This window comes from Phocoena sinus, chromosome 15 (assembly GCF_008692025.1).
Source record: "Phocoena sinus isolate mPhoSin1 chromosome 15, mPhoSin1.pri, whole genome shotgun sequence".
Taxonomy (NCBI): domain Eukaryota; kingdom Metazoa; phylum Chordata; class Mammalia; order Artiodactyla; family Phocoenidae; genus Phocoena; species Phocoena sinus.
Genome location: NC_045777.1, coordinates 65,144,897 through 65,158,101, shown reverse-complemented (window position 1 = coordinate 65,158,101; position 13,205 = coordinate 65,144,897). Strand labels below are relative to the sequence as shown.

General features: G+C 42.5%; 1 protein-coding gene across 2 annotated transcripts in view; it reads right to left on the bottom strand.

Moving 5' to 3' along the window:
* IQCK (IQ motif containing K) overlaps positions 1–13,205 on the bottom strand; it is a 125,767-nt gene that overhangs the window by 86,518 nt on the left and 26,044 nt on the right. For both annotated transcript variants that reach the window (XM_032605537.1, XM_032605538.1), the window contains exon 5: positions 28–80. In XM_032605537.1, coding sequence (XP_032461428.1) covers positions 28–80 — 53 coding nt within the window. The remainder of the gene's footprint in view (positions 1–27; positions 81–13,205) is intronic.

Below are 13,205 nucleotides of genomic sequence, written 5' to 3'. Positions count from 1 at the left end.
GAATATTCAAAGATGTGAAAAACTTACTTGTATAACCATTCGGTCAGAAAATCACAGGCAATGAATTTGGTTCTTTTCCTCTAAAGAGAGAAGAGAGAATTAAATTATATTCTTTGCCCCCATGTTTAAGTTGGACAAAGGAGGAGGGGTTAATTGATTGCTTGTGTTAGATGAAATATGCATAAGTCCTTGGTGAGGTTTATAAGCACACCAACAAACAATAACTCAGGCAATGTAAAGAATTTTGACAACATTTCGCTAGTCATCTTGGGTAAGCATATATTCTGACTATATTAGCAGGGACTAATAAAAGACAATGCACATAGTAGGAGGCTTATTACATGCATTTTGGATTTATCTCAGAAGGATTTCTTTAAATCTAGACCTTGATTCAGAGTAAGTATATTTATTCCTTTCCCCCAGTCCACTCAGATCCTCAGAATAGCAGTACTTCGGGTCTGGGTGCCATTGGCCAGTGCATTGACTCTGCCAGCTGCCCACCCATCAGCCCCTCTCCACTTCATCCTTATTACCAGAAACCTGATGACAATCAGTCCAGGGGAAAAACATTTCCCAGCCTCCCATGTAGCAAGGGACAACCATATGACATAGTTCTGCTGTTTGAGATAGAAATGGACATGTCCCATGGATTTCTGAGAAAGTGCTACTTTCTTGATTTCTGCTGCCCTTTTCTTTGAAGTTTCCTTCTACTTCTTTCAGTCTGGAACACAGATGTGGGGCTGGAAGTGGAGCAGCACCTACCAGCCAAGAGGCCAAAAGCAGGGGGTTAGAAGGAACCTGGGCCTTTAATGACTTCTTTAAGCCACTGTACCAGTTTGTGGCTGACCTACTCTGGACATCCTGATACGTAAGGAAAGATAAACTCCATCTGGATTATTGGCACTGTTCTTGAGTTTTCATAACATGAAGCTGAATGCAGTTCCTAGGTGATAGATAGCTAGTAAGCCACAGGGAAAGAACGTCCTAGAGTAATGGGGGACGAGGCTCGCAGAACAGCAATGGAGAGGAGCACTGGGTATCCTGCCTCCTAGTCCCATTTAAAGTGTCTTGTAACCCAAACAGAACCAGTTAACTCCTTTTAGAAGATTGTTATGGGACTTCCCTGGTGATGCAGTGGTTAAGAATCACCTGCCAATGCAGGGGACACGGGTTCGAGCCCTGGTCCGGGAAGATCCCACATGCCGTGGAGCGACTAAGCCCATGTGCCACGACTACTGAGCCTGCGCTCTAGAGCCGGCAAGCCACAACTACTGAGTCTGTGTGCCATAACTAATGAAGCCCACACGCCTAGAGCCCGTGCTCCACAACAAGAGAAGCCACCGTGATGAGAAGCCCGTGCACGGCAGCGAAGAGCAGCCCCTGCTTTCCGCAACTAGAGAAAGCCCGTGCGCAGCAACGAAGACCCAAGGCAGCTAAATAAATAAATAAATATTGTTAAAATAGCAGGGGCTAAGAACAAGTCGTTGGTTAGTTACCATGTGAAGAGATCCTTCCCAGGAATGAAGGCAAAACAGACTGCTGGAAATTCTCCTTGCCCCTCCAGGTGTACCCTTTTCCACCACACTCTGTGCCTTGGGAGGCTGATTTTATGGTTCATATCAACCAGGCTCGTTTACTCTGTTGTTGGGTCCAGCCACTGGGAGGTACCAGCAGGAGATCCGAGAGAGGGAAGAGAGAAAGGCAGGGTATAATGGGTTGAGCTGTGTCTCCTCCCGGCCCCTTTGACCCAAATTCATATTCTCCCACACTTCAGAAAGTGACCTTATTTGGAAATTGGATCATAATTAGTTAAGCCCAGCCACTCCTGAAGTACACAACAACTCCAACGAGAGTGAACAAATTTAGGGTTCTATTAGCAAGGAAGAAGAGTAGACCACCAATGGCAGATTCCTAACGACATTGTGCTAGACCCTGGATCCAGCTATGCCTGAAGCCAAAATCCCCTGAACCTTTCATGAGCCAATATATTTCCTTTTTTCACTCAGCCAGTTTGTGTTGTTTATTGCTTGCAACAGTAAGAGTTTTAGTTACTATTCCTTTCTTCTCCCATTGGCTAGTTACTATTCCTTTCTTCTCCCATTGGCTAACTCTATTTGCCTTTCAAGATGCCTCTTGGGGGCTTCCCTGGTGGCCCAGTGATTAAGAATCTGCCTGCCAATGCAGGGTACACAGGTTCGAGCCCTGGCCCAGGAAGATCCCACATGCCACGGAGCAACTAAGCCCGTGCACTACAACTACTGAGCCTGCGCTCTAGAGACTGTGCACCACAACTACTGAAGCCCGCATGCCTAGGATCTGTGCTCCGCAACAAGAGAAGCCACCGCAGTGAGAAGCCCGCCCTCCGCAATTAGAGAAAGCCCACTCGCAGCAACCAAGATACAACACAGCCAAAAATAAAATAATTTATTTTAAAAAAAAAAGATGCCTCTTGGAAGCCTTTCTGAGCATTCTTACCCTCTTCAGTTTAGAGTAAGCGCCTCCCACCACCGCCAGTTCTGTGTGTCCCTCTGTCATAGCACCTCAGGTGTAACTGTAACCTAACGGCCAGCCCACATGCCCATTTCCTCTATCAAACTATAAATTCTCTGAGGACAGGGGATGTGTCTTCTTTTTCTTTATGTTCCCAGTGCTTGAGTGTCTGGCAAAGAGTAGGTGATCAATGAGTGGTGAGTAAGTGAATGAATGACCTCACCGTTCAACTCTCAAGCAAAAAAGCAAGAAGGAACTCATGCACAAGAATTCTGACATTTATAAGTAGGCACTGCTAATAAATTCTGGACAATTTCTCTTCACTTTCTTCCCCTAATGTTTTATTTATTAGGGAAATATTTTCTTCTTCTTTTTTTCTTTTTCCCCCTTTACTTTGAAATAGCCAAATTAGCTTTATAAGCTTAAATAAGGTTAAAAAGATTGTTGTAAAATTGATTCTCACCAAGAAGGAAAGTGCCACTTAAGATTTTTCACTGAAAGCTTTATTATAGCTGTTAGTAAATAAAATACTGGTGCCTGATTTGCTGGAGATGCAGTCTTTTACCTCACTGCTGATAGCCTTTTATTAAAAAATTGAAACACTGCCGGCCATGGTAATAAAATTAAATGTACTAGACCATGTAATGGGGTCTTCTAAGTCTGCATTGCAAGAGTAAGATTCCCCTTGAAAAGCTATCTTTAACTAAAATAAGAAAATACTTGTACAACAATGCAAATATGTATCTAGCATGAATCGCCATCTATTAATTTAAACAATCCTGCAGCTGTAGGATAGCAGTGTTTCTCTCTCTCTCTCTCTCTCTCTCCTTACAAAAGATGCATTGTTCCCTTAGCATTCATTGCACCGTTTGGTGGTAAAGATTCCTTCTATGAAGGGAATGCAGCTTGACTTACTCTATTAAATAGACTTTTAAAATAGCCAAATGGTCTGATGTACGAAGGTCATGTAGACAGATTTAATCATTTTGATGCAAAGAAATAAAATTGAAGAAATTGTGTTTTCCTTCTGTCCTGGGCAAGTGTGGACGTGCTGTGCATACTCAGACACACAGAACAGTGGCGATATTGTTCGGCTGTTGTTTAGTTTAAAAATTATCTGCTGGGAGCTGAAAGAGAGAAGGGAAAGCAAATGAAAAGTTGTGGTGAGTGAGGAGATAAGAGAGGAAGTAATAGAGAGAAAATTAAAGAGTGAGATTAAGAAAGTGTGGGCACTGGGGTTTATGTAATGTGGCCAAATACACGGAGTTCATGATTGTTAACGGGGAAAAATGCCCAAGTTTGGGTAAGCAGGGTGATCAGTTAAGGCAACCTTATACGAGGTTAAAAAACAATTTTTAAAAAATCCAGAATTAAAAGGAAAAAGACTAAGCGTCAAGGGGTAAGGCATCATCACGAATCTGCAACTCTGTTGTACATCCAACAAGCTGGGTGCGCAGCAGGATGAGTTGATAGACTGGTGGACAGACAATGATGACGCAAATAAAGCGCAACAGTGACCATGAAACCTAGGTGGTAAACGTGTGGGTGTTTCCTCTGAAATTCTTCCAGCTCTTCTACATGTTGGGAAAAAGTTTATAATAAAACTGAGGGCAGGAGAACAAATCATAAAAGACTCAAACCCCAAAGAGAGAAAGGGCAGAAATCAGACAGTATTTTGTACCAATTTTTATGTTGAATACACGTATCGGAGGCAGACTGGAGGACTGAAGATGGGAAAGAGGAACAACTCACATTAGAAAGCCACTGACGCTCTTCCAGTAACTAATGTAATTTCACCCCACCAAGGTCAAAAGCACAGGCTGTGAGCTTAGTGAAGCATGGCTGGCTATAGCACGGTGTTGGTTGAAGCTCTTTGGGTCTGCAAGGGAGAGAAAGCTGCTCGGGTTACCTTGGTTACTGGGCTTTTTTCAAAAGTGCGTTTAGGCTAGACTTTGCTGTAACAAACACCCCCCAAATCTGAGAAGCTTATGTCATCGATGGTTTCTCCCTCGTGTTACACGAACATTTCCACCAGCGTGGCTCTCCGCTCCATGCGATCTTTGCTCTGGGCCTCAGGCTGACAGGGCAGCCTCTCTCTGAAATGTTGCTGGTTGTCATGGCAAATGACACGGATATGGCGAAGTATTCTTTGACTCTTAAAGTACATTTTAAATGACACGTCCATTCATTCCACTGACCAAAGCAGTGACGTGGTCAAGCTTCCCTTAGGGAGAGGCCACAAATGTTTTTGAACAATAATATAACCTAGCACAGGGGTTACTGTAAAGGTAGAAGGAATGTGAGAATTCCTCTTACCAGGGGCAGAGCCAGGTCTCGGGAAGAAGCGGACCAGTGTCCACAGCTGTCCAGGCATGGGACAGGTTAGCCAGAGTCATCCACCAGTAGCTTGGTGACCCAGCAACAGCTCTGCTCCTAGCTGTACACGGAACTCAGCTTTTTGGCCGTGGCTTCTTTCTCAACTTGCTGCTGCTTTCTCTGCTGCTCTCTCCTAACTGGTTCTTTCTCCTGCTCTCTCTGCTTTGAGGTCTGCTGACTCATGGCTTTTCAAGCTTTCTCCTGTCTCTGGTGTTTCTCCCCTTCTACCCACGCTATGATCTGCCCTTTCTCTCTGTTGTCTGACATCCTCACGCCCCAGACAGGAGAATCTGATTGGGCTGGTTAGACACTACCCAGGATGGACCATCCCTGTTGGGCAGAGCAATGCCAGACCATTTCCCAGCCACTTGCCATCCCTGAGAGGCTGCCCACAGGGCCTGAAACTTATTCCTGGCTCAGTCACTTGTGGCCAGAGTGATGGTGACATGGACAAAGCAGGGAGAAGGGCCTGCAGTTATGGCTGTGGGCATGGCACCCACTTAGAATGTCATGGCCTCCTTTCCCACATAGATATTCCCCATAAGAAACTTCCAGATACCCGAGACCACGCACCTCCCACCCAAATATGACAAAAGTGAATAGTAACTATAATCCTAGGAACGAGCACACACATGGACGATAACCAGATGCCAAAAGGCTTATCACAGAAAACTTCAAACGGGTTCATTTTTTTCACCACTGCATTAGAATTTCATTAGTGAAAAAGAATACTTCTCAAAAGAAGTCAAAAATACGGACTTGTAACACAAAATGTTGACCAAGACTTCCAGCATGAGCCACGTGGCCATTTCTAAAAGTGTTTTTGGTTTAAAAAAGTAACATTAAAGTAATTCTACCACACCTTTCCTGCAAGAATCTATTTTTTCCACTCCTGAGAAATTTTTTTCAAACAAAAGCTGGTGGTACTTCTCATTTCCCTTATTAGTCAAGGACAGGAAATGGAGTTTCTTCCCTCACTGACCAGAGCCCTTGCACTTTTAAAAAGATATTCAGGTATTTTATTTTTTTTAAATACTAGAATAAATGACTATTACATGGGCAAGGAATATAAAAAGAAAAAAAAAAGGTTTTGTTTTACTGAATTATTCATAGTAGAAAATTTTAATGCCATGAGATCATCAAAGGACTTATCAGGAGTTAGAAATAGTTTCCTGATACCAACTGTTGTTTACAAAACTCTTCACTGTAATGGAATTTGATGAGCAACCAAAGGCGAAAGGGAAAATTTTACATTGCATGGGATAGGGTGGGGAAAGAGGTGGAAAGTCTTATCACCCCTATCCAGACTCTGCATTTAATCTGTATGTAAAGCTGAGATAAGGTTTATTTTCAGCCATCATTTTATTCATGTATAAAACTCTTGATTTCTTTCCAAATTAAGCAAGGTACACTGTTCCAGTTTGGCCTTGTTCAGTAAACATTTACTGAGGACCTGCTATGTGCCAGGCCCCATGCTAAATGCTAGAGATGACGAAATGAGTAGGGCATGGCCCACTGTCGTTATTAGTTCAATGCCCAGCAACCACCCCCAAGCTGGGTAGTAGCTGTGAGGAGTATAGAGGATAAACCCCATCTCTAGCTCCGGGTGTGAACCCTGATAAGGCAGTCAAGATGATCCCACCTCACCTGCCACCTACACGGAAACCAATCTGGTCCACATTCATCCTGACCAAAGGGATTCACTGACTCAGGATGGACACGTAATTAATTTCAGAGTGATAAGATGTGGGACGAGATGTGCTGGGGCTTCTGGGAAACCATTTCATTTGCTTTTCTGAAAGAGCTTGAGCATTCTCTCCTTCTGGCTGAGGCAAAACCTAGGACAGTGGCCATTGCTGTGTTACTGTTTTGAGGGAAGCCAGCTTAAGGATAAAGCTGACTCTATAAGAGGCCAAGTAGAGAGACAGAAGAAAACCAGGTTTTCAATTATATCACTGAGCACCTGAATCAAACCAATCCCGAAGCCTTCCTTCTTTATCTCAGAAACTTCTAGTTTCTAGCTCCCTGAGCCAGTAAATCCCCTTTATTATTTAAGCCACTTTCCTGCTAGTTGAAACATAATGAACTGTAGCCAAGATAGCTGCCCAGTATCCCTTCTGCCTTCTTCTGGTAACAGTGCCCTGAGTTCCTACTGGGGTCCACCCTTCCCAACTCTAAAGCTGTGTGCCTTGGGTAAGACTCCTTCCATTTGCCTAAAAGCCCACTAAATGCCCCTAGTTCCAAGGATTGATTCCAAAGTAGGTCATTGACCTGAGCCAGTTGGATTAGAGAGGAACTCTGGGAGAGACTTTCTCTTCCCCTGCTATCCTTGAGCCTTATGAAATGGGGGATGGTGCCACAGGGGAGGGACCATTTGAGGGTGGAGCCAAGCCAGAGCAAACAGAATCGAGAGACAGAGGGGGAACGACGTCCTGAAGACATCACTGGGCCCCCAGATCAAGCTGTAAAGGAAGATCTCCCCATGGGCCTCTTGTCTTCATAAATAAACAAACAAAAAATCCTTTTCTACTTAAGTCAGTTAGAATGGGGTTTTCTGTCACTTGCAGGACCTGCCTCAAGGAGTTAACACCAGCAAATATGGGAATGTTAGCTTTGCATACTTAACACATCTAGCTGAAACAAACTCTTGAGTTCATACTACTTTTTACTGCTAACAATAAACCTCACATCAAAAACTGCTTACAGTAAAAATCATTAACTTTATACTCTGAGTGCCCAAAATATATTCAGAGATGCATTGGAAAGAATTTCCAAGTGAAGTTTATCACAGCCACTAAGCCAGCTATGCTTAATATAGCAGTCCAATTAAGTTCTAATTAAGTTCTGATCTCTTGTGTTTCAATTAAGCTAATCTAAAGGCATGGCTGAATGTCAGGGGATCGGTTAAGAACATCAAGCCAACTGTAATGTCTAGTCTTTATAATGATATTTATGTGTCTCAAACTTAATTTACTCCAGTGGAATACAACCCAGTACATGAGAGAACAGGAATGGTATTATAACCCTTAATCAACCATCCGTCTAAAGAGACTGCTGAATGTCTATCTTAACAATTGCACAGTTGATTTCCTGCCTTAAAACCTTTTCCCCCTTCCAACTCACATAGACTCTGGCAGCCCAGGGGCACCAGGGAAGGCAGCTATCACTATAAATGGAAGATCAGGAAGGTCAAGGTCAACAGAGACTCTGTAAGTCTGCAAGTCTGTAACTCTGCAAGTCTTCGTGAAAATTCAGCTCCCACGAAAACTCCTATGTCAGTATTGAAATTACTTGCAAAACTAGCTTCACAGTCATGTCTCCAAGAGACCAAAGGGCCTGGAACATTCCCTTCAAGGTATGCCCTCTGCTTAGAGAAGATGGAGAAGACGTGTCAGGGCCTGTGTAAAAGGAAGCTTCTGGCAGAGGCTCTGATGGTATGTCTGTCCTGATCCATCTCACGATTCCTGCCTGAAACTGGATTTATTCTTTCTTTCACTGTCAACCTGGACCCATCTCTCCTCTCTCTGGTTGTTCACTTGCTGACATTTGCCTCTCTGAGTCCCTTCTTCAAACACAATTCTTAATAACAAGAGCTACCCCTTACTGAGCTAAATGCTGTACTCACATCATCTCATTCAATCCTCCAACAGCTGTGGGGAGGTGGATACTATGATTATTACCCTCCCATTTAACAGATAAGAAAACTGAGGCTCACAGAGTTTAAGGAATCTCCCCAGGGGCCCAGAGGGGGATTCAGGGCCCCTGTCCTGCCAGAGCGCCCACCTTTCTCAGCCTAATCTTCACCACCCAAACCCCATGTGGCCAGATTCAGCCCACATCTTCCTTACACACTGCCCTCATTTCCAGTCTTCTGTTCCAGGTCTAAGGAACTTTTTTCCAATTTAATTTTGTTCTTATTTTATTGCTACTTTTCACCATAGCTGTGCCAGTCCCTGAGCTAAATGGTTTAAATACATTATCTTATTTAATTCTCATAAATTCCCTATGTGAAGCAATTATTGTTATCCTTATTTCCACTTTACAGGGGAGGAAACTGAGGCTTAGGAAGGTTAAGGTTACAAGGTCACAATGCTAGCAAGGTCCAAGGCCACATATCTAGGAGGAGGTAGAGCTGGGCCTTAAATTCAGGTGAGCATGGCCCAAAACTCCATGCTGAGCTTCCCTTAGACAGCCTCCCAGTAGCCTACTACTGTAAAAATCTGGATAGTTCCAGGACTTCAGAACCAGGGTCAGCAAACGTTTTCTGAAAGGGTCAGATAGTAAATATTTTGGGCTTGTGTCCCAGCTCTTCAGCTTTGCCACTATAGTACGAAAGTGGCCACAGACAATATGGAAAGCAATGGGTGTGACTGTGTTCCAGTAAAACTTCACTTACAAAAACAGATGGCAGACCCCAAGGGCCAGAGTTTGCAGCCCTGTGCTTCAAAACATTATCAGTAACAGAGAGAAACTCTTTCAAGTGGAAGCATGGAAAAATCCATAATTCTTGGTTTGACACAGAGGTTTGACTTCAAGAAAGCTCTGTTTCACCTCTTCTTTCTATTTTCTGGATAACCCTTTATTCTAAGGGATTAACAGTTTAAACATCCTTTAGGTCTAAGATTAGTTTATGACTTGGGTTTTCTCTTCCTAAAAAGTAGCAGGAGAAATGCAGCTCTCTATACAACCAAGAAGTTCAATGACTTATTTTAAGATATGTTCTTGTAAAAAACCAATCAATTGAATCTTATTTTCCTTCGTTTTAAAAAATGGCTTCTATCCGTTAGACATAAATTCTCAAAAGAAATCTGGGATACTTGCTGACTGTCTTCCTTCCTTCCCACTTTCTTTCCTTCCATCCTTCCTTCTGACTGTGATTCTAGCATCTCTTTAACACTTGGCGGTCTCTTCATATTGCATTGTCAGGCTCTGAGCTCACCATAATTTCTGAGAGTTATGTTTAGATTTTTACAAATAGATATCATTTCTTTAAGGCACTAGTACTTTAAGGATGAGGAAAGTCCATCCTTGGCCATGTGTAATATCCAGAAAGTAGTAACAAGGATACCACCTTCCATTCATTCAAGCAACAGTTGGTCACCCAGAAGGGGCCATGGGGGAATGACATTCCTTTCACAGACTGGCTATTTTCCAAGATAATGTTAATAGTGTCAACAACAGTTACATGTAATGAATGCCTTCCAAGTGTCAGGCACTCTTTTAAATTTTACTTAACTCATTTATCCTCACAACAACTACATATTATTAGGTTCTTATGATTATTCCCACTTTACAGATTAGGAAATAGGGGCACAGAAAGGCTGAATACCTTCCCCCAAAGTCATTTAAGAGTAAATGGAGGGCTTCCCTGGTGGCGCAGTGGTTAAGAATCCGTCTGCCAATGCAGGGGACACGGGTTTGAGCCCTGGTCCGGGAAGATCCCACATGCCGCGTGGCAGCTAAGCCCGTGTGCCACTGCTACTGAGACTGCATGCCTAGAGCCCATGCTCCGCAACGAGAAGCCACCACAATGAGAAGCCCATGCACCGCAACGAAGAGTAGCTCCCGCTCGCCGCAACTAGAGAAAGCCCGCGTGCAACAAAGAAGGCCCAACACAGCCAAAAATTAAAAAATAAAATAAAATTTAAAAAAAGAGTAAATGAAAAAGAATTTGAACCTGGTTGGACTCCAGAGCTAGCTCCTTCACACATTACCTAATGTAATCCTCAGTCATCCTGTCTGTGGTTTACAAATGAGGAGAGGAGGAAGTTGTAGGCAAGTAACTTCCCTGAAGATACTAGGCTAGAGACAGAAGTCAAACCTGCCACCTGCTGCCAAATCCATTTTATTTCTAATGCAGTGTAAGAGGAATTGCAAAAAAGGGCCATTCTCCACCCCTCCCTGTATACATGTCTTCCCACCAAGAGATGGACTCTATTTCTCACTCCTTGAATCTGGGATGGCCTCATGCCTTGCTTTGGCCAATGTGACACAGCAAAAGTGACACTGTACCAGTTCCAAGCCTCAGGTTCAAGAGCCTTGAGGACTTCTTAAATTCTTGCAACCCTGTCCATCTGTCATGTGAGCAATCCAGGGTTAAACTGATGGAGGATGAGAGACCAAGTGGAACAGAGATGATCCATCCCAACTGATGCCATCTTAGACCAGCCAGCACCCAGCCTACCTGGTAGCTGACCACAAACACACGAACAAACCCAGCCAAGGCCAGAAGAACCTCCCAGCTGAGCCCAGTCCAAATTGCTGACTTGCAGAACAGTGAGCTAAATAAATTGTTGTTTTAAGACACTAGCTTTTGAGGTAGTTTGTTATGTAGCAAAAAGTTAACTGATGCCAGAGTATAAAAAATGAAATGCAATTTATGGCCAAATGGTAACATTCTCCCTATCAAGTGGCCAGTCAAGACTGCTACCATAGCCACCCGGCACAGAACCATGCCCCTGAAGGCAAGAGAACAAAGCTTTAGAGTAGAGCAGGAAAATCCTATCACAGAGCCACTGCCTTTATTTTGTAGGACAACCATGGGGTTATCCTCAAGTCAGAGCCTGTTGGCTTTCTTTTTAAAGCCTTGTCTCTTGAGGATGACTTTGATTTTTAGAAAAAAAGCAACTCCCAGCCAAGTTTGGAGAATGAAGTGATCAATGTTGCTTTTGTTAAAAAGAAGAAAGAAAAGAAGCATGACTATACAGCTATAATAAGACTTTCTTGCACGGTTTACAAACTGGATCTGACAGCAATTCCGAGTTGCAAAAGGAAGGCTTTTCAGCACTAGCAGCTTTATTGACATAGTAGAACTGGGTGCCAGGCTCCAAAGCCTGACTCCTGCTTCAAACCCAGGCTCTTCCTCTTAGGAGCCATGTGAACTTCTCAGTCTCAGGTTTCCTCAGCAACAAAATGAGACAGTAAAATCACCCATTCAAAGTGTTACTGTGATGATTAAATGAGACCACAATGTGAAATAATGCCTGGCATTTAGGAAGTAGTCCTGATTGCCATTAATCACCATTGATTAATCACACAGATGGTAACTGTTTGGTAACGATAGGTCATTATGAAACAGCCCTTAACTTTGAGCCATATTTCCTATTTAGGTGCTAGATTCCAAAATGAAAAATTGAGATCTGCTGTCTGAACCCATTTAAATGTCACGACATTCAATCAAATGTAATAAGGTCAGGTTAAAAACTTGGTTTCCTCCACTCTTAGGTATCTACCCAAGAGAAATGAAAACATATGCTCACAAAGACTTGTAATCAAATGTTCATAGCAGCTTTATTCATAATAGCCAAAAACTGGAAGCAACCCCAAAACAAAGTCCATGCAATGAAAACATTATTCAGCAATAAAATTGAATTAGGTACTGCTACCTGCTACAGCATCAACGAACATCAAAAACACTGTACTAAGTGAAATAAACCAGATGCAAGACTATATTGTGTGTGATTCTATTCCCATGAAATGTCCAGAAAAGGTAATCTATAGAGATAAAAAAATAGATCAGTGGTTGCCTGGGGGCAGGAGTAGGAATGAGAAGTAACAGCAAACGATCACCAGAGATATTTTGTGATGATGGGAATGTTCTAAAATTAGGTTGCGGTGCACAGCTCTAAATTTGGTCCACTTAAAAAGAGTGGATTTTTAAAAATCATTTTTTAAAAGTGTGGCAAAATACACACAACATAAAATTTACCGTCCTAACCATTTTTTAGTGTACAATTCAGTAGTGTTAAGTACCTTCACATTGTTGTGTAACCAATCTCCAGAATTCCTTTCATCTTGCAAAACAAATTCCACACCCATTAAACAACAACTTCCCATGCCCCCCTCCCCCAGGCCCTGGAAACCAGCATTCCACTTTCTGTCCCTATGAATTTGACTACTCCAGGTGTCTCATATAAGCAGAATCATACAATATTTGTCTTTTTTGGCAACTGGCTTATTTCACTCAGCATAATGTCCTCAAGTTTCATCCATGTGGTAACATATGACAGAATTTCCTTCCCATTTAAGGCTGAATAATATTACATTGTATGGATATACCATATTTTGTTTATCTATTCATCTATGATGGACACTTTTGTAAATAGTGGATTTTATGGTATGTAAATTGTACTTCAATAAAGCTGTTCAAAAAAAAGTTTTATTTATACATCCTCCTGTCAAAGGACCTTATGATCATTTCCATTTCAAACAATACTGCATTTAATGTCCTTCTTCAGAGCTCTTTGTGTATAACTATTGAGAGTTTTTGCAGCAGTGTACAACCTTAGAAGAGACATGTCTAGTCAAATAGTATGTTTATTTTCTATTTTACTAGAAAG